This window comes from Saimiri boliviensis, chromosome 6 (genome assembly GCF_048565385.1).
Source record: "Saimiri boliviensis isolate mSaiBol1 chromosome 6, mSaiBol1.pri, whole genome shotgun sequence".
NCBI lineage: Eukaryota > Metazoa > Chordata > Mammalia > Primates > Cebidae > Saimiri > Saimiri boliviensis.
Window position 1 is genome coordinate 49,387,447 of NC_133454.1, and position 22,200 is coordinate 49,409,646.

General features: G+C 39.6%; 1 protein-coding gene across 1 annotated transcript in view; it reads right to left on the reverse strand.

The window, feature by feature from the left end:
* The window catches only part of ZW10 (zw10 kinetochore protein), a 35,204-nt gene extending 13,359 nt beyond the window's left edge, over positions 1–21,845 (reverse strand). The window contains exons 1-9 of the mRNA XM_003923691.3: positions 21,634–21,845; positions 20,382–20,516; positions 13,619–13,720; positions 13,282–13,359; positions 12,978–13,137; positions 11,033–11,185; positions 10,138–10,329; positions 1,611–1,774; positions 816–998 (exon numbers count right to left, since the gene is read on the reverse strand). Coding sequence (XP_003923740.1) covers positions 816–998; positions 1,611–1,774; positions 10,138–10,329; positions 11,033–11,185; positions 12,978–13,137; positions 13,282–13,359; positions 13,619–13,720; positions 20,382–20,516; positions 21,634–21,738 — 1,272 coding nt within the window. The 5' untranslated portion in view covers positions 21,739–21,845. The remainder of the gene's footprint in view (positions 1–815; positions 999–1,610; positions 1,775–10,137; positions 10,330–11,032; positions 11,186–12,977; positions 13,138–13,281; positions 13,360–13,618; positions 13,721–20,381; positions 20,517–21,633) is intronic.
* Between the last annotated feature and the right edge of the window lie 355 nt (positions 21,846–22,200).

Sequence of the window (22,200 nt, forward strand, 5' to 3'; positions counted from 1 at the left end):
TAATCAATTGATATTTACGTTAAAAGAAACTACAGCACAGTTCTGATATTGAGTAGATTTTGACTCCTTTAACAATCCACAGTTACCTCAAATAGTGTTAACATCTGTGCATTTCAAATGGCTAATTAAATATTTTGTTGAAGTGGACATGATAACAGGGTACCCCAAGGAAAACGGGAGACAGCAAAAGAGGAAAAGTCCAGTCCCCTCAATGATAGCAGAAAAATGGCTAAGGAACTGTCTGTTAAGGGATTGCCTTAATTTGTTTTGCTTTATACCCAATTCAAGGTATATACATTATTTCACACATGTAAGATATGAAAAAAAGGTCAAAGGTCTACTGCCTTTACAGGTAATTATTTATATCCTATATTTTCATTTACCTGTTTTATTATTTTAGCTTTAAGACTAGTCCCTCTACTAGATGAAGTCAACATTTCCATAGTAGGATATAATTTCTGGACATAATATAGCCTAAGTATACCTGTCACAAAGTTGTGCCCTAAAACCTTCAGTAATGAAGAGGAGAATAATCTAGTCTCACTTCAACAATAATAATCCGTTACATTTATGTAGGCTTTATCAATTTATACAAGGCTTTTACGTGCATTATCTTATCTGGACTTCACAATACCCAATGGAAGAGGAAGAGATTAGGACCACTTTAAAAGGGACAAAACGAATGTAAAAAAGATTAATAACTTGACTCAGCTCAACAACTGTCATGCTGTCTTCCAGGTTACTATACGCATCTCAAAAATGAGTTGCTTTCTCATATACAATGCTTCATATACAATGCAATATAACCGTGGTACCTTCACAGTGTTATGAATTTCAGAGGTCATTAGATTTCTAGCTGCCACAATCACATCCTGGCACTTCTTATTTGCAAAATGAGAATTGATGTTACGAGCATATTTCAGCAAATCTGTAATATCTCCTTTTAAAAATCTCATTTCCTTTAGGGCGTTTTCAAATTCTTCAGTGGATTGTATGATCTGAGATACGCAAGGAAAAAAAAGAAAAGAATCATATACATATATTCCATTTCAATATTAGAATTTCAAATCCAATGTATAAAAAAATAAAGACCAAGCTGGTCATTTAAGTATTAGAATGGACCATCAATTACTAGGTATAAAAAATATACATATTTCCAGCCTTAAATTCATTAGAAAGAGTATCTTCAATAAACATTTCTGATTCTACTTAGTAAAAGTACAAATATCTTTAAAATAAGCATACTTATTTCAGCACTCAAGGAAACACTAAAAAGAAGCAAAAAAAGTAAAATGTCTGAAGTGATTACTGTCAGGTGTCAATTGTAAAAAAAAAAGAAAAGAAAAAAAGTAAAATGTCACACAATAGCTATTATAGCTGATGTAAGTATAAATCAACAGTAAAGAAAATATACTTAATAAGAAAACGAACTTCCACAGTTAAAGAGGTAGGAAGCCCAGAGAAAAATGAAGTTTTATGGAATTTGTCTCTATTCTTTATTAATAATTTTCTTACAAGTATAACTAAGAACAAACTATCTCCAAGGAGAAACAAAAGACAGCAATAACAATCAACAGTATCTTAAAACCTGTGATATCTCGGCTCTTTACCTCTTCATATTGCTGTAATTTGCTGCTATTTGTTGGAATAGAATAAACCAAACAGTTTTTGATAAGGCACTCAGACAAGTCCTCCCAGATCATGTCTCCAAGCATCTCAGCCAATGGGACAGTAGATGTTTTTTCATTTTCCAGGTCAGTGTCAAGTGGCAAATCTGAATTTAAAAAAAAAAAAAAAAAAAGAAGTTTTAAACAAGAAACCATTCACAGTCATCATATATTCTTAAGTTCCCTAGTTTTCTAGAATTCTTTAATTTTAAGATGATGGGGAAGAAAACAGCACAGATAATTCTACAGCCTTCTCAACTGACTGCGTGGGACAAATGACACACAATTATTATTTTATTTTCACTGCTCAAATGAATTGTCTGCACTATATTACTGCCTGTACTCTGTAACAATAAGGTATTAAGCCATCCACATTATAATCACCTAGTGCTAAGCTGCTGATCTGATTATATGACAAGCACTCAGAAGTTCTGCATTCTAACTTGAAACTAGTTTAGAATAAAATCTCACTTCTTTAACAATGAATAAACATACTTTTTTCATCTCTGCATAGACTCTCAGTGTTTGTACTTTACAGTAAAACATAAGTAGGCTATAAAACAAAATATTTCAATATCTCCTCTATGGTATATGTTATAGGGTTTTTTTCCAACAAATATTTAGAAAGTTGTTAAGAATACCCTATTACTCAATTAAATAATAGTTAAGAACCAGTGGCCAATGTAGAAGGAAGAGGAATCATCAAAGAGTCCTCTTTTATGAAAGAAGTTATAAACCTAGTTCTGATCATGAACCTAGTTGTGAACCTAGCTGTTATGAATCTAGTACTGATTCACCAAGGAGGATTAAGAGTCTTAGAAGAGCAGGGCACAGTGGCAAAGCCACTCAGAAGGCTGAGGTAGGAGGATCACTTGAGCCTAGGAGTTGAAATCCAGCCTGGGCAACATAGCAAGACTATGTCTCTTTACACACACACACACCTTAGAAGTAAGTGAACATATCACAGACACAGACACAGACAGACACACAAACACACACACACACACACACACACACACACACACACACCCCTTAGAAGAAAGTGAATATATTATCTCAGAGCCTCAAAACGTCTAAAGTCTAGTCTGAATATGATACCCACCAACCACATTTTGCTACTAAGCACTTAAAATGTGGCTAGTGTGACTGAGAAACTCAATTTTTTAAAGTTTTTATTAATTTAAATTTAAGTTTAAAAATGGAACCAGGGGTGTGTGCTTATAAAGGGGAAGCACAGGGGAGCCTTGTGATTTTGGAACATTTCTGTATCTTGATTGTAGTGGTGGTTACATGAATTTACACATACGATGAAACTGCACAGAACTACACACACACACATACACACACACACAAACACGTAAAACCGGTGAAATCTAAATAAACTCTATGAATTGTGCCCATGTCAATTTCCTGGTTTTGATATTGCACTATATTGCACTATATATTACTATATAATATTTAAGATGTTAACACTGAAGCAAATTGAGTGAAGGAGACAGAGAGCTCTCTGTAATTTTTGAATAGAAAAAATTTTTTAAAGAAGCAGTGTAAAACACTTTTCCATTAAACACAATTCCATTGTTTTGACAGAACTACATTTCACTGCAACCAATGCATCACATAAAATATTACTGTTGCATTGTCAAGCACCCAACAGGTACATATGTCCTTTCTGGTATTTCATATAACATTGCCAAACCACTCAGTGTAAACAGACTGACCCCATCATGATTTTTTTCTCCACACTGATCCTATCACAACTTTTTCCTCCATGCACAAATATGACACTGTACTATGTCTATTTGGGTATTTTATGCATAGGCCACAAGTTATGGTGATACCTACATAAACTGTAATAGGTAGTTAAATTGAAATAGTTATTATTCTTTTCCAGATTAAGAAAATAACTATGTACACATTTTTAAATTTAAAACGAAGCCTACTATTAATACAGAGTCAAGTTAAAGATGGAGAAGCTAGTAGTACCACTGAAAGAGCAAAGGAAAAAAAAGAGAAGAAACTATGTCACAAATTTCACAATCAATGGCAGCTGTAATTTGCTACAAAAGAGCAAAACAAAAAAAGCTGCCTGCTTATATACAAAACATTTTTTAAGATAATAAAGTGAACAATATTAAGGGACATTTTCAGTGAATACATTAGGAATTTGATGTTTCCTGTGAAAAAACTGACAAAATCAATCACTTGAAGTCACAGTTAAACGTCCAATAAAAAGTGTGATTTTAACAGGACCTGAACTGCTAACTTTCACCAGCTATAAAATAACCTGGATTCTTGTACAAAAAAGAAAATCCTTTTTAAATGGAGAGATGGCAAAATAAATTATTTTAATTTTCTTTTAAAATTATGAGAAAAAGACATTTTTTTAAAATGTGAAAGATCTTCAATGAAGCCACCACAGAATACTGTCCATAAAATATAATATCTTTCTAACAATATCAAAGATCAATTGGTTCAATTTCTGGAAAATTGCAAATACTTTTCTTTTTTTTTTTTCTTTTTTTAATTTTAAGTACAAAGAGTCAACAGTTTTTCATTGCGTAGATGCCTTGGAGAATCCTTTCAAGGAAGATCACTTGGTCCAACTTAATGAAACCAATATCCTTTGCATCCTGACTGAAACACTGGCGGCACATATTGAGGCCATATTTCCAGTATTAGACCATGCTGGTTGGAGCAAACATGACAAGACAGAATCCTGGCCAAATTTTCACCAGTGGCTCCAGTATAGCTGCTGGTTATCTATCTTGCTCTCAGGAGTTCAATGAGGTAAAAAAAAGCCAAATACATTTCTTTAGCTTTAAATCACACTTTCATACTTTGTCTAAAGGAACTTCCAAAATTGCAAAGAAATATTATCAATTCACAGTCTAAAAAAAAAATCAATCCCAGCACTTTGGGAGGCTGAGGCGGGTGGATCACGAGGTTGAGAGATCGAGACCATCCTGGTCAACATGGTGAAACCCCGTCTCTACTAAAAATACAAAAAAATAGCTGGGCATGGTGGCACGTGCCTGTAGTCCCAGCTACTTAGGAGGCTGAGGCAGGAGAATTGCCAGAACCCAGGAGGTGGAGGTTGCAGTGAGCCGAGATCGCGCCATTGCACTCCAGCCTGGGTAACAAGAGCGAAACTCCGTCTCAAAAAAAAAAAAAAAAAAAAAAAAAATCAATCTTACTGCACAGAATTTGTTTTGTCTGTTTTACATAGATATTTTTAATCTTTCACATTTGTCAAAGAATTTTGGCAAGATGAAAAAATTAATTTTTATTACAATGAATAGTGTTCTAGTTCTATGTTAGGGGGAAAAAAATCCAGATTTATTGGGATTTTAAAACAAAAGACTAATGATTCCCTTATGGCTTCACTCTCTCATGTGATAGATAACTTGTGTTGTTTTTTATCTGAAATATACTCTATAAAAATAGTTTAATGAACACTGTTGAAATCCAGTTTACATACATGCAAATACTATAAATTATTACTGGTTAATGGAACTGTTGAAAGAAACAGAGGACAATAAATATGATGATCTTATGTTCTTTGCCAAGGCTCATTAGTTGAATCTGAGGGTTTTAGAAAGATTTACTACAGGCCGGGTGTGGTGGCTCACGCCTGTAATCCCAACACTTAGGGAGGCCAAAGCAGGCAGATCACGAGGTCAGCAGATCAAGACCAACCTGGCCAACATGATGAAACCCCATCTCTACTAAAATAAGATAAAAAAAATTAGCAGGGCGTGGTGGGGTGCACTTGTAGTCCCAGCTATTCAGGAGGCTGAGGCAGGGAGGGGAATCACTTGAACCCAGGAGGCAGAGGTTGCAGTGAGCCGAAATAGTGCCACTGCACTCCAGTCTGGGAGACAGAGGAAGACTCCGTCTCAAAAAAAAAAAAGAAAGAAAGAAAGAAAGAAAGATTTACTACCTTGTTATATTGTTATCTTTAAGGCTTTCTTAAAAGAAATGCTTGCCAAATATTCAAATAATCAAAAAATGGCAAAAAACTTTTACTTATGTCACACTGCACATGAACAAGGGGTGTGTGTGTGTGTGTGTGTGTGTGTGTGTGTGTGTTTGCCAAATAGATACACATACAATTGTTATGGACTGAATTGCGTCTCTGCCCAAATTCACACATTGAAGCCCTAGCCCCCAACATGACTAGATTTGGATATACAGGCATATTTCATTTTATTGTGTTTTGCTTAATGTGCTTCGCAGATGCTGGTTTTTGGGGTTTTTTTCAAATTGAAGGTTTGTGGCAACCCTGCATTAAGCAAGTCTATGCGTACCATTTTGTCCAAAGGCATGCGCTCACTTCGTATATCTGTGTCACATTCTGGCAATTCTCACAGTATTTCAAACTTTTTCATTATTATTATATCTCTTACGGTGATCTGCAATCAGTGATCTTGGATGTTACCATTGTAATTGTTTTGAGAGGCCGTGAACCACACCCACATAAGACAGTGACCTTAACAAATGTTCTGTGTGTTCCGACTACTCCACTAACCAGCCACCCCTTTCCCTCATCCCTCCACCCTTTCCACTCATGTCTCTATCTCCCAGGGTTTCCCTATTCCCTGAGACACAACACTGAGATTAGACCAGCCAATAGCCCTACACTGGCTTATATGTGTTCAAGTGAAAGGAAGAGTCACACATCTCTCACTTTATATCAAAAGCTAGAAATAATAAAACTTAGTGATGAATGCATGGCAAAGGTTCAGATAAGTCAAAAACTAGGCCTCCTGCCCCAGTTAGCCAAGTTTTTAATGCAAACGAAAAGACTGAGTTTTTTTAATGTAAACATTACTTTTATTTACTTATTTATTTTTACTTTTTTAAACTTCTACATTAAGTTCCGGAGTACATGTGCAGGTTTGTTACACAGGTAAACTTGTGTCATGGGGGTTTGTTGTATATATTATTGCATCACCCAGATATTAGACCTAGTACCCATTCGTTATTTTTCCTGATCCTTGCCCTCCTCCCCTTCTCCACCCTCCAATAGGTCCCAGTGTGTGTTATTCCCCACTACATGTCCATGTGTGCTCATTACTTAGCTCCCACTTACATAAGTGATGACATGTGGTATTTGGTTTTCTGTTCCTGAGTTAGTTGGAAAAGTTCTTGAAGGAAATAAAAAGTGTATTAAAAGTGTATCAGTGAACACATAGATGATAAAGTAAAACAACCTTCTTTATGGAGAAAGTTTTGTTTTTTTGTTTTGTTTTGAGACAAAGTCTCACTCTGTCACCCAGGCTGGAGTTCAATGGCATGATCTCAGCTCACTGCAACCTCTGCCTCCTGGGTCCAAGCAATTCTCTCACCTCAGCCTCCTGAGTAACTGGGATTACAACATGTGCCACCATGCTCAGCTAATTTTTGTATTTTTAGTAGAGACAGGGTTTCACCATGTTGGCCAGGCTGGTCTTGAACTCTTGACCTCAAGTAATTCGCATGTCCCAGCCTCCCAAAGTGCTGGGAATACAGGTGTGAGCCACTGCACCTGGCCATTTATGGAGAATGTTTGAGTGGTCTATGTAGAAGCTCAAACCCACCAAATTTTCTTAAAGCCAAAGCCTAATCCAGAGCAAGGCCTTAACTCTCTTCAATTCTATAAAGGCTCAGAGAGGTTAGGAAGCTGCAGAAGAAAAGAATGAAGTTAGCAGAGGTTGGTTCATGAGTTTGAAGGCCGAGGTGGGTGGATCACCTGAAGTCAGGAGTTCGAAACCAGCCTGACCAACATGGAGAAACCCCATCTCTAATAAAAATGCAAAATTAGCCAGGCGTGGTGGTGCATGCCTGTAAACCCAGCTACTCGGGAGGCTGAGGCATAAGAATTGCTTGAACCCGAGAGGCAGAGGCTACAGTGAGCCAAGATCACGCCACTGCATGCCAGCCTGGGCAACAAGAGTGAAACTCCATCTCAAAAACAAAAAACAGAAGAAGAAATAAAATTATAGCTGCCACAGTGATTCCTGTGAAGGATCAAAGTAAACTGAAAACCATCTAGAAAAGATTCCCCATTCTACATGTCATTAAAAGCATTCATGATTCACGAGAGGAGGTCAAAATAGCAAAATTAACAGTTTGGAAGAAGTTGATTCCAACCCTCATGACTTTGAGGGGTTTAAGACTTAGTTGAAGAAGTAAATGCCAATGTACTAGAAATGGCAAGAGAGCTAGAATCAGAACTAGAGCATGAAAATATAAATAAATTGCTGCAATCTCATGATAAAACCAAATGGATGAGGAGTTGCTTCTAGTGGATGAATAAAGAAAGCGGTTTCTTGAGACAGAATCTACTACTGAAGATGCTGTGAACATTGTTGAAATGAAAACAAAGGATTTAGAATAGTCCATAAATTTAGTTGATAAAGCAGTGGCAGGATGAGAAGATTGACTCCAATTTTGAAAGAAGTTCTACTATGGGCAAAATGCTATCAAACAGCCACTGCATGTTACTGAGAAATCTTTCAAGAAGGGAAGCCAATTGATGAGGTAAGCTTCATTGTTTATTTATTCTAAGAACTCTAAGAACTTGCCACAGCCATCCAACCTTCAGCAACCACCATCTGATCAGTCAACAGCCATCAACATTGATTTAAGACCCTCCACCAGCAAAAAGATTATGACTCACTAAAGGTTCAGATGATCGTTAGCAAGCATATTTTAATAATAATATATTTTTAAATTAAGGTATGTACACTTTTTAAACATAATGCTATAGTATACTTAAAAGGCTATAGTGTAACTATAACTTTTATATGCACTGGGAAACCAAAAAATTTGTGTGACTTGCTTTATTGCCATACTTACTTTATTGCAGTGGTCTAAAACCAAACCTGCAATATCTCTGAGGTATACTAGTAGCACCTTTAGGGAGGTAATTAAAGTTACATAAGGTCATAAGGGTAGAGCCCTGATCCAATACAACTGTTGTCTTTATAGAAGAGGAGGAGACACGACACCAGGATGCAAATGCCTAGAGAAAAAGCCATACAAAGACACAGCAAGAAGGCCATCTGCAAGATACGAAGAGAGGCTTCAGGAAAAACCAAACCTGCCAACACCAGAAGAGCAATGAAGATCAGGAGCACTTAAAACTATGTCATTCAAAAAATAAAAATGTTTATATTGGTGATAAGATACAGGGGAAATAACAGCAACTATAAAGAATTTGAAAATCTATCATGGGTAATAGGAAGTAGACTCATTCTGTACAACTCCACACAATAGAAACAGCATCGATAAAGCAGTCATTACAGAATTTTGACAAACTTTTAAAAAAACTACCTTAAAGATTTAATTTGCAAAAGTGGCATTTTCATAGTAGTATTTAAGAGTACAGGTAAGAAATGTGAGTTTTAAAAACAAAACAAAACAAAAACCTGCCTGGTACTCAGAACTGCCCAGAGGCAGGATGAAATACATCAAGTTCCCGCTCACTAAAGGTGTTCAGATTTGGCTATCTGACAAACTGATGGAATATTATAGAGGAGATTCGGGCATCTGAGATATTTGAACCAAATCATCTCTCCAGTTCCTTCTAATCTCTGGATGCTTTGTTTACAACTTAATTTATATCTAATGAAAATTAAGTTGTATTTCTCCCTAAGGGAAGGATCTGGGAACAAGAAAAAACACTTCAGATTTCTGAAGTTTATGCAAACCTTATGATTTTTTTCTTCTCTACTCTCATCAAAACTATAGAAAAGTCCTTGCTTTACATATAAATTTATACATAAATACTGTATATGACTGTACATGACTGCCAGAAAGGCCAACAGACAATAGGAGCATTTCTTTTTTACTTTAGCCACACCAAGAATGGTTAGCCAGGCTATTCAATACGACAACTGAGAAAAGCACAAAGAAGGTAAATCAAATAGACTTAAAAAAAAAAAAAGCAGTATTAAAACACAAGAGACTTCACTTTTAATGGTATAACAGCCAAAAAAAGTGATACAGAAACTGGCTGTTTCTACTGTGAATACATAAAGATCAATAAGATGAAATAGAAGATAGAATTTATTTCCTGTGTTAAGCCAAGTTTGTTTTTATTAGATTATTAGGGATTTTCATGGAAATATGTAAAACAACACTTGGTTCATTTCTACTTCCCTATAATTAAAGCACGAGTTCCAGTCTGCGATGGTACTGGGAGTTTAGTGAGAGAAGTGCATCCTAGAATTCAACTAAAATAATATTACAAATCCAGAATCTGGTGTACCACTGATGACCCTACTTGTCAATACAGTACAGAGAAGAAATGCAAAACAGGCAAAAAACCAGAAGGCAACTACTTTGCCCTATGGCACAATTTACCCGCTTCTGACCCTCCTTTCTCACACATAACAGCCATTTCTACTTTAAAATCATATTTACTTTGAAAAACAATATTTACTTTTCCAAAATATAAAAGCACTGCCTTGGAGATACATACCTAGAAGCTGTTTCTGGAGCACTTCTAGTACCAGTCTGATCTTTGTAAAAACTTCAGATGGTGATGGATATTCCAAGTTAGTCATTATAGATTCAAAACGAATAATAACTATGTCAGGCTGGTTTTCTATCACAGCATGAAGGGAAGGGCAAGAAGCCAGAGGCCTAAGGATATACTTCAGCAGCATCTGACCTGAAAAATCATATGAACATCCATGAAAAAATCACTATAAGAAACTTCTAGGCCAAGCACGGTGGCTCACGTCTGTAATCCCAGCACTTTCGGAGGCCAAGGAGAGTGGATCATCTGAGGCCAGGAGTCCAAAACTAGCCTAGCCAACATGGTGAGACCCCGTCTCTACTAAAAATACAAAAATTAGCTGGGCGTGGTGGCAGGCGCCTATAATCCCACCAACTCGGGAGGCTAAGGCAGGAGAACTGCTTGAACACGGGAGGTAGAGGTTACAAGCCGAAATCATGCCATTGCACTCCAGCCTGGGTGACAAAAGCAAAACTCCATTTCCAAAAAAAAAAAAAAAAAAAGAATTTCTAAAAAGCATGTCAAAAAAATATATAAATCTTTGAGCTTAACAATCAAAATACGTATACCATGACATTACACACCAACCATTATGCAGTGCAGATTTTACCACTAAAGTTTCCCAGATTGTCTACATATTTTTATTTAAATTATTCAAAAACCAGATAAAAAGAAAACAGTTTTAAAAAAACGTCTTAATAAAAAGGATAACATTTAAGACCATTCCCTTTGATGAATCAAGAGGCCAGACTCTATATTCACACTCTCCAGAGAATATTTTATCATCTCTTCTGTCTTCCCTTTAACACTGGGCCTTAGGAGATTTTGTGTAAATGACACAAAGTAGCATGCTTACCAAATGATTTAAGCTTGCTGCGTAGTTCTCCAAGAACAGAAAATGCCAAGAGGACAGAACTGATGGGTGGCATAGGGGCCTTCTCCTCTTTTTGCGATTGTTCAGTGTATAAATGAAGTTCGGTTTGGAGGTAAGATTCCAAACTGCTGGTATCTAAGAGAAAAGGGGGAAAAAATATCAGCTGTCTCACCAATACAAGACGTTCCCACTTCTATGCCTCAGAGCTCATTCTCAGATATTTCTATTAGAAGATACTCCTAATGCAACCAAATATGAATTATGACATACATGTCCTTGACATCACTTTAAAAAAGGAAATGACTTTTTGAGGTCAGGTGCAGTGGCTCATGTCTATAATCCTAGCACTTTGAGAGGCCGACGCAGGAAGACTGCTTGAGCCCAGAAGTTCAAGACCAGTCTGGGCAGCGTAGTTAGACCCTGTCTTTAAAAAAATATTTTTAGCCGGGCGCGGTGGCTCACGCCTGTAATCCCAGCACTTTGGGAGGCCGAGGCGGGTGGATCACGAGGTCAAGAGATCGAGACCATCCTGGTCAACATGGTGAAACCCCGTCTCTACTAATAATATAAAAAATTAGCTGGGCATGGTGGCGCGTGCCTGTAATCCCAGCTACTCAGGAGGCTGAGGCAGGAAAATTGCCTGAACCCAGGAGGCAGAGGTTGCGGTGAGCCGAGATCGTGCCATTGCACTCCAGCCTGGGTAACAAGAGCGAAACTCCGTCTCAAAAAAAAAAAAAAAAAAATTTTAAATTGGTCAGGTGTGGTAGCACGCACCTGTGGTCCCAGCCACTGGGGGCGGGGTGGAGAAGTAATGGGGGCTAATGCAGGAGGATCACTTCAGCCCAGGAGTTTGAGACTATAGTAAGCTATCGAGCCACTGCACTTCAGCCTGGGTGACAGAGCAAGCCTCTGTTTAAAAAAAAAAAAAAGATGAGGTCCTAGTTTGACAGACCTTCCTTTCTATGTTCTTTCTGCCAAACAAGTTTAACAAGTAGGATATGTTATAACAAATAATCCAACACACCTGCCCTCTTTTCTTAACTAATATTCTACTTGAGAACAGAATCTAAAATTTCAGGATAACTTCCTTCAAATACCTGATACACATACACATATGCACATGTGTGTCTATGTACACACATACGTATATAATGAATTTGCAGGCCAAAGTGGCTACAGGAAAGGGAACAGGGGGAGACAGTTTCTCTTGAAATATACTAAATTTCAAGACCCAGTGTTGGAAAATACGACAGGTACAATAGCAGGTCCTTGAAATATAGCCTCTGAAGTTTTACTCTTAGGGCAAACAACACACCAAAGAGGGCTCATACCCAGAGGTAGGCAGAAAGGCTGAGAGCCAAGTAGCATAAATCAAAGCCAGGGCAGAAGTAATCCTATTTCTTCACCTTGCAAAGCACTCCCTATCTCATGATTTCCCCAAGGACTAGAAAAAAATTGAGCAAAACCCCTCCTCTACCCACAAGCCTACTGATCCATCTTCTTTCCTAAGCAAGAGAGAGAATGGCTAGATAGCTTCTTTACACTTTCTAGCCAAGACAAACTGCTGGGATTAGGGCTGTCAGGAACAGACATGTCCTACAAGGCAACGGAAACTTAATGTGGTCACAAATTGCTACCACCTCCTCGAGCACACTCTCAGCACACGGACCCAAATTACCCTATCATTTTTTCTCACATTCCTAGGGAACGGGACAGAAAAGAGGGATGTAAGGGAAGTAAGGTGAAGGCACTTTAGGGACCCAGATGAATTGGTCCTAAGAAAGCATCCTGCTAACAGGAGCACTCAATACAGACTTGGAAGATTATGAATGAAACCTCATCTACCAAGACAAAATATTTAGAGTATATTAAGACACCACTGGTTCAGGCAGATGAAGCAAAGCAGTCCACCTGAGGTCAGCAGCACCTTTTGATGGTGGGAACTTCCACACAATCAGCTTCTGCCACTCTTCTCCAAGGTGATAAAGTATGTTCTGTTTCTGTATTGTGAGCTCCATGCTGAGAGATTTCAATATTTTTAAATCAAAGCATTTCCTGGATTTTAATAGCTTCAAGCATTTCTGTGCCTGGGTAATGAAATGGAATCACTGTTAAACATTCCATCTGGACTCAGGGCAATTAGAATATATTTGCATAATGATAAAGAATACAAAATTTACTGAAAACAAGAAGAACACTTATTGCTCATGCTTTGGGGAAGCATTTAGTACCTCTTCCAGACGCTGAGCACCAGTGACATACTTTTTCTCTGTTAATGCGCAATTATATTCTTCAATAGCAGTGGAAAACTGAAAAATTAAGTATAATATTTTATACATCCTATTATTTCAAGTCTTACTGCTTTTAAAATATTAAGAAATGCTCCCACTTTCCCCTCCCCCCATATGCAAAAAAAAAAAAAAAAGAAAGGCAAATATGAAGAAAAAAATACAATATAGTCAGGAGATAGCCACTGAATAATGAGATCAAGTGGAAAAAAAAAAAAAAAAACAAGCTTCTCACCACCAAAACACTAGGGTTCAAGGGGTTCAAGTTGAGTTTACTGACCTCCTGCAGCTGTTTAAGCAAACTTAGGACAACTGAGTCTCTTTCCAACTGTTGCTTTAAGTCTGTAAATTCACCAGTTGATACATGAAGATCCCGGCGGACCTAATTCACACATCAAAGACAAGTACTTTTAAGCTATACCATACCTAATAAATAAAATATTTACAGCAAATCAATAAGTTTCATTAAGTCAACGTTATTCACGTTGAAATTTAAATGTTACTTAAGACTGTAATAAAAATCACAATGCAGTAGGAAGATACCTTAGAGGTCCAACTAGTCCAAACCCTTATCCTATTCCAAGAATACCCATTCCTCTCAACATAATATCTTCATGTCACCATCTATTCTTAATTTCAGCAGGTATCTTTCATCAAAGAGCTCATTCACCTACTAGAAAGGTATCCCCACTGCCAAGTGATAACTCATTCTACAGTCAGACAGCTCTATTAGAATTTTTTTTTTAATTGAAACAGAGTCTCACTCTGTTGCCCAGGCTGAAACGCAGTGGTGCAATCTCAGCTCATTGCAGCCTCAACTTCCCTGGGCTCAAGCGATCCTTCCACCTCAGCTCTGCCAAGTAGCCAGGAAAACAGACACGTGGTACCACCATGCCTGGCTAATTTTTGTATTTTTTGTAAAGATGGAGTTTCACCATGTTGTCCAGGCTGGTCTTGAACTGCTGGACTCAAGCGATCTGCCCACCTGGCCTCCCAAAGTTCTGAGATTGCAGGTGTGAGCCACCGCACCTTGTCAGAAAGATTTAATATTGAGGCAGAATCTACCCCGAATTCTGTCCCACCTTATCAATGACTTTACATGAATCAATTATTCCCTCTCTCCTATAATCTCCAATTAACCTCTCCCTAATTTATCTTCACTCATTCGTGAAATATATATTGACTGAACACCTGTGAGTGCATGACTTATCCTATCAAATTTAATATGTTGAAATTTCTCCCGTCTTTCAGAAAAAATTCCCTCCACCTCACCAACCACCCTATTTCTCGGTTAACTGCCTCATTTTTCTCCTCCCTCTCACAAACAGCTTCCTGAAATAGTGATCAATATTCACTGTCTTTACATTCTCACCTCTCATTCACTCTATACCTCACTGTGATCTGGTTCCTAGTCCCGCCATTCTGCCCAAACTGTTCTTGACCAAAAAACAACAACAACAACAACAACACTGAACTCTGAACTCCTTATTGCTAAATCCAAAGCATACATTACTAGTACAGTCGTGCATCACGTAACAATGGGGACACATTCTGAGAAATGCATTGTTAGGTGATTTTGTTATCATGCAAACATCATAGAGTATACTTACCCAAATCTAGATGGTATGTTCTACTATGCACCTAGGCTATATAAAACTATTGCTCCTGGGCTATTAACCCATACAGCATGTTACTGTACCATTTACATAATGATAAATATTTGTATATGTAAACACAGAAAACGTAGAGTAAAAATATAGCATAAAAAGGGTACACTTGTATAGGGCACTTACTACAAATGGAGGTTGCAGGACTAAAGTTGCTCTGGGTGAGTCAGTGGGTGAGTGGTGAGTGAATGTAAAGACCTAGGACATTAGCGTACTCTACTGAAGACTTTATAAACACTATACATTAGGTTACGCTAAATTTATTTCTAAAATTTTTCTTTCTTCAATAATAAATTAATATTAGCTTAGCGTAACATTTTTACTTTACACACTTTTTAACTTTTTTTTTTTTTTTGAGGAGTCTCACTCTGTTACCCAGGCTGAAGTGCAGTGGCACGGTATCAGCTAACTGCAACCTCCACCTTTCAGGTTCAAGCAATTCTCCTGCCTCAGCCACCCAAGTAGCTGGGATTACAGGCACCCACCACCACCCCAGCTAATTTTTGTATTTTCAATAAAGACAGAATTTCACCGTTGGCCAGGCTGGTCTCAAACTCTTGACCTCAAGTGATCCGCCCACCTCCGCCTCCCAAAGTGCTGGGATTACAGGCATGAGCTACTGTGCCAGCTAATCTTTTTAACTTTTTGACGTTTGTAAAAACACATCTTAAAACACAAACACACTATATAACTGTACAAAAATATTTTTTGTGTCTTTATTTCCTCTAAAAAAAAAAAAAACCAAAAACGGGATACATGTGAGGAACATGTAAGTTTGTTACAAAAGTATACATGTGCCATGGTGGTTTGCTGCACCTATTAACCCATCCTTTAAGTTCCTTCCCTTCACCCCTCATCCCGGAACAGGTCCTGCTGTGTGTTGTTCCCCTTTTTGTGTCCATGCGTTCTCACTGTGCAACCACCACTTATGAGTGAGAACATACGGTGTTTGGTTTTTCTGCTCCTGTGTTAGTTTACTGAGGATAATGATTTCAGCTTCATCCATGCCCTCATCCAAAGGACATGATCTCATTCCTTTTTATGGCTGCATAGAATTCCATGGCGTATACGTACCACATTTTCTTTACCCAGTCTATTACTGCTGGGCATTTGGGTTGGTTCCACGTCTTTGCTATTGCAAACAGTGCTACAATAAACATTTGTGTGCATGTGTCTTTATAGGAGAATGATTTATATTCCTTCGGGCATATAGCCAGTTTTGGTAAGCTGAGATCGCGCCACTGCTCTCCAGCCTGGGCAACAGAAGTGAAACTCCGCCTCAAAAAACAAATTTCTTAGTCGGGCGCAGTGGCTTACGCCTGTAATCCCAGCACTTTGGGAGGCCGAGGCAGGCGGATCACGAGGTCAAGAGATCGAGACCACCCTGGCCAACATGGTGAAACCCCGTCTCTACCAAAAATACAAAAAAATTAGCTGGGCGTGGTTGTGTACGCCTGTAATCCCAGCTATTCAGGAGGCTGAGACAGGAGAATTGCTTGAACCCGGGAGGCGGAGGTTGCAGTGAGCCAAGGTCGCGCCACTGTACTCCAGCCTGGCGCCTGGTGACAGAGTGAGACTCTGTCTCAAAAAAAAAAAAAAAAAAAATTTCTTGTTTGAGCTATTGCATTTCAAGGTATCTCTTTTTATTTACTGTTTGTTTTTTTTGGTTTTTTTTTGTTTTTTTTTTTTTTTTACAACAGTCTAGCCTTCACCTTAATATAATCCAACTGCCTGTGAAAGACCACTGGATATCTCATAGGCACCTTAAACTTAAATTCCTCAAATCTCTCACAAAAACCTGCTCTTTCTCTAAATTCTCTCAGTGAATGGAATGAAACCATGATCTAGCTTCCCCGTTATCCTTGACTCCTACATCTTTCACTTCCCACGTCAACAATTCCCAAACATTCTCTCTGAAATGTCACTAGAATCCATCAATTTTTCTCCATCCCCACTGCCACTGACTTCAGGGCAAGTCACCACCCTTTTTTTTTCTCGATTATTTTAACTGCTTCTGAACATCTTAACTGCCTTCTCATATCCTGGATTCATTTCCCTCAAGTCCTTTCTTCAACCTGCAAGCAGAATAGGATTCCTAAAATTCGAATCTGATCTCAATCTCTTACTTAAAATCCTCTGTGGTTTCCACAGTGCCATCAAGACAACGTCCACACTAACTTTACCATATTACTACTAACCTAATATGCAAGGTCCTTGCTTACCTTTCTAATTGCATCTTATGTCCCTTCTCACCACAATCCCTAAACATTCATCTTATAGAATATTTGCAGCCCCCCAAAAATGATATCTCTCCATTACCTCCATCCCTATGCCTACCTAAAACTTATGGCTACTTACAACACTCTTCCTTCCCCTTTTGCCTATCACTTCCCATCTTGGTTTGGATACTGTTTCCTATAGGAAGCCATCCTTAGCTTTATCTCCTCTCTCTAACTGTATTACTCCTATTTATTGTTGTGTCACACTACTATCAGGCATGAGAATCATATCTTGGAATAAAAAAAAATTCTTATTCAGCAACTATCACAGTATCTGGCACCTTTTAAGTGCACAATAAATATACCAAATGCCTGAATAAACCTGTAACATAAACCTACTGAAAAAATTCTCCATTATGAATCATCAATTTGAGTATTTCTCCTGTATGACAGAGCTTCAAATATTGAAACTGTTTCTTCCCAAGGCTAAACATCCTCAGTTTATTTCACAGTTCTTCAAATAGTACAGTGTTCAGAGCTAAACCAAATACAAAAACCCCAACTAAATGAATTTCAACAGCCAGGATATGGCCAGTAAAAGGTAGAGAGCCAATTACTGTCTTGTTCCAGACACTTCATTTCTAACAGCACAGTCTAACACTGCTCTATTGATACTGACTCCCAAATCAATCCACTAATTGCAAATACACTCTGGGGATATTTTTCGAACTGTGCCAGAGGTGCAGAGTAACAGATTGATTTTTATTAAAACCTTTAATCAGAATGATTGGTGAGTAGGATACTAAGTAGATATTCTAGGTAACCGGTGTTTTTCTCACTTGTCATTCAGATTTTCTAGAGAACTTCTGAAAAACACATTTGTTCACTTTCCTTTTTTAATAACTATGACATAGGGAAGAGACTTGATATTTTTCCTTGGTATTAAGAACCTACAGAATACCTCAAGATCATGATTTTGAATATCAATGAGCCCTGTGCAATAATTTAGAAATAGATATAGAAACACCTACGATTGTACTTTGTTTAAACCTTTGTCAGTATGCTTGCTCTCAACTGCCAATTTGTGCTAAAAGAAAACTTCAGGGAAAAATTCCTGGTGAGATACATGAGCAAATGTTTTTAAAATTATAAAGCAGTTGTTTCCAAACTGAGTTACTTCTTTTTCTAATGACAACACTCCAACAAACATGGTAAATATTTCTCAAACCCACCAGACTTCCCCTAAGACATCTATGAAGCACAACCCACAAAGTGACACTGTACAAGAAAGGCAAAGATCCTATGGATGCCCAAGGAAAGTGGCTTTATGACAGAAAGTAGACTGGTTATGATGGATAAACCAAGCCAATTTTCCAGAAGGCCAAAAGACAAAGAAGATTATGTTTTGTTTATTTGTTCTGCTTGAGTCAGGGTCTTACAGTCGCCCATGCAATCACGGTTGGGTGACAAGAAATCCTCCCACCTCAGCCTCCCAAGAAGCTGGGACTACTGGCACAAGCCACCACACCCAGCTAAACTGTTTACTTTTTGTAGAGAAGAGGTCTCACTATGTTTCGAAGGCTGGTCTCAAACTCTTGGGCTCAAGCCATCCTCCCACTTCTGCCTCCCAAAGTGTTAGGATTACAGGTGTGAGCCACCACACCTGACAGAAGATTACGTTGATGCTTGAATTTGTTGAGGCCAGCTGCAGATCTAAGAGAATGTTGGCCATTAAGAGACATAAACATTTAAGCCAGGTGCAGTGGCTCCCGCCCTATAAACCTAGAGGCCAAAGCAGAGGGATTGCTTGAGTCCAGGAACTTGAGACTAGCCTGGGCAACATGCAAAATCCTCTCTCTACAAAAAATGCAAAAATTAGCCAAGTGTAGTGGTGCACACCTATAGTCCCAGCTACTTGGGAGGTTGAGGTGGGAGGATTGCTTGAGTCTGGCAGACTGAAGTTACAGTGAGCTGTTCATGTCACTGCACTCCAGCCTGGGTGACAGAGTGAGATCCTATCTCAAAAAAAAAAAAAAAAAAGAGAGAGAGACAGAGATATAAGCAATTAAATTAGATGAGAAAGGGTGAAATGATCCACTTCTAAGCTTTATCTGTTTGTATTTTATTACAATAAAATAAAAAATGAAGACAATAAAATCCCGAAGTTTTTTTTTAACGTATGAAGTGCTATTCTGGCCGGGCGGTTGGCTCACACTTGTAATCTCGGTACTTTGGGAGGCCAAGGCAGGCAGATCACATGAGGTCAGGAGTTCAAGATCAGCCTGACCAACATGGCAAAACCCCATCTCTACTAAAAATGCAAAAATTAGCTGGGTGTGGTGGCACATGCCTATAATCCCAGCTACTTGGGAGGCTGAGGCAGGCGGGTCACTTTAACCCAGGAGGTGGAGGTTGCAGTGAGCCAAGATTGTGCCACTATTTTACAGCCTGGGCAACAAGAGTGAGACTCCATCTCAAAAAAAACAAAAAAGAAAGAAAGAAGGAAGGAAGGAAGGGAGGGAGGGAGGGAGAACGGGAGAAAGGGAGGGGAAGGAAAGGAAGGAAGGAAAGAAAGAAAGAAAGAAAGAGTGCTATTCAAATGCAAGACATTATTATTATGGCTGAATAATTTTTTTTTTTTTTTTTTAGACAGGATCTCACTCTGTCACCCAGGCTGGAGTACAGTGGTATGATCACAACTCACTGCAGCCTCAAGCTCCAAGGCTCAAATGCTCAAGAGATTCTCCCACATCTCAGCCTCTGGAGTAGCTAAGACTGCAGGTGCCCACCATGACACCCGGGTAATGTTTGTTGTTTTCTTGCAGAGACCAGGTTTCACCATGTTGCCCAGGCTGGTTTCCAACTCCTAGGCTCAAACAATCCACTGGCTTCTGCCCCACAACGTGCTGGGATTACAGGTGTAATCCACCAGGCCTGGTCAAATTTTCTTCCATAAAAAGTAAGTTATTCAAATTGCATTTCTGGACGATACTTCTATTTCAGAATTGAAGTCACCCTACAATCATTTAGTTCAATCTCCATTTACCAATCAGAAAAGTGAGGGTTTGAAAAGTTGTACACAATTAAGCTGTCTCAGGAATCAGGAAGCCAAACCACCTCCCTAACAAACCCACCCAATATAACGGATTATCCTTACCTCACTCTCTATCCTCGATTTCAGCAGGTCAATATCTTCAGATAGCTTATCCACCTGACTAATCAGGTCCTGTGCAGTCTGCATGCTAGGCAGGAATTCACTGTACTTCTTACTAATCATACTGCACACCTCACCCTATAATATAAAACAGAATTATAATAAAAGACAGTGAGATGAGTAGAGCACTCTAATAAAAAATACATCCGTCTTCCACAAGGCATTTTCCATGTTAGAATCTCCTTGCCACATTGAGGGGGTACCAGGCGTGGTGGCTCACGCCTGTAACCCAAGCACTTTGGAGGCCAAGGCGGGTGGATCACCTGAGGTCGGGAGTTCAAGACCAGCCTGACAAACATGGTGAAACCCCGTCTTTATTAAAAAAAATATTAAAAATAAAAAATAATTAAAAAATATAAAAAAATAAAAAACACATTTGAGGGGTCGGGAGCAGTGGCTCAGACCTGTAATCCCACCATTTTGGGAGGCTGAGGCGGTTGGATCACCTGAGATCAGGAGTTCGAGGCCAGCCTGACCAACATGGGGAAACCGCATCTCTACTAACCATACAAAAATAAAAAACAGCCAGGCGTGGTGGCGCGCACCTGTAGTCCCAGCTACTTGGGAGGCTAAGGCAGGCTTGAATGCGAGAGGCGGAGGTTACAGTGAGCCGAGATCACACCGTTGCACTCAAGCCTGGGCAATGTAAAGATATATTGAGGGTTCGGTTTTTTGTTTTGTTTTTTTTTTAATGTCGTGGAGGAGAAAGGTGCAATCCTCCAGGCTATTTTATTCATCAACAAATCAAGAAGTGGGTGGAGGAAACACACACTTACCGGTGGGGGAAGGGGAGGATCCCGTCCCTTTTCTGTGCCTCTCCTGCTCTTGCTCCCTAGCTTCCTCGGAGCTTCCAGTTGCTCCTTCCGCTCTGCTGATCTCTTCAGTCTCCCTCTTCCCCCGGCACACCCCTCCCCAACGTAACCCCAATCCCCCGTGCCCCCCAGCCCCCGCCTCTTCGTCCCCACAGTCCCAGGCCTCCTCAGTCCCCAGCCCCTGTCTGGGCTCCCCTCCAAGCGCCCTCCTCAATCCACAGCTCTAGGCCCTCCCACCCTCATTCAGCCCCCACACCCAGCTCTCCCCGGCAGGGGAGTGGTCCCCACTCTGTTTGCCCTTAGCCCCCCACTCCTCTCGCCAGTCCCTTCACACGTGGACCCGGCGTCCCCTTCCAGTCAGCTGACAGCTGCCCCGCTCTCACCTTGATCTCCTCCACCCGCCGCGTCAGGCGGCTGATCCGGGTCCCCAAATCCTCCTTTTCCAGCCTCCCAGAGTGTGCCAAAACTTCTGTCACAAACGAGGCCATGGCCAAGACGGGAACCAACACTGACTGGGTCACTCTCGTAGCCAGCGCGGCAGCTCCCGTCCCGCCGTCGGTCCTGGGGCGCGGCCTGCCGGGAAACGGAGTCTCGAAGGCGTCAGACCGCCGCCCGGAAAACGAGGGGCGCACTACAACTCCCAGCAGACATCGCGCCAATCCTGGGATGGGAGGTCCACGGTGTCCCGTAGTTGGCAAACTGTAGGCAGACGCGTTTTCCTTCTTAGTTGTTTTCAAACAGCTTGTCGCTTCCCGCCCGTTTTTCACTGGAGGAAATTAAACGTTTTAAATAACCAGCACTAACTGAACCTTTCTAAACTTCAAAAGGCGTACCTGTAAAATTATCTAGCTGATAGAGCCAACGAGCCCATCTCGATCTTTTCCCCTTAACTTTTATAGGGCCTCTGTGGCATCAGAATCTATGAATGGCGCCCTCTGGAGTTGTGTAAC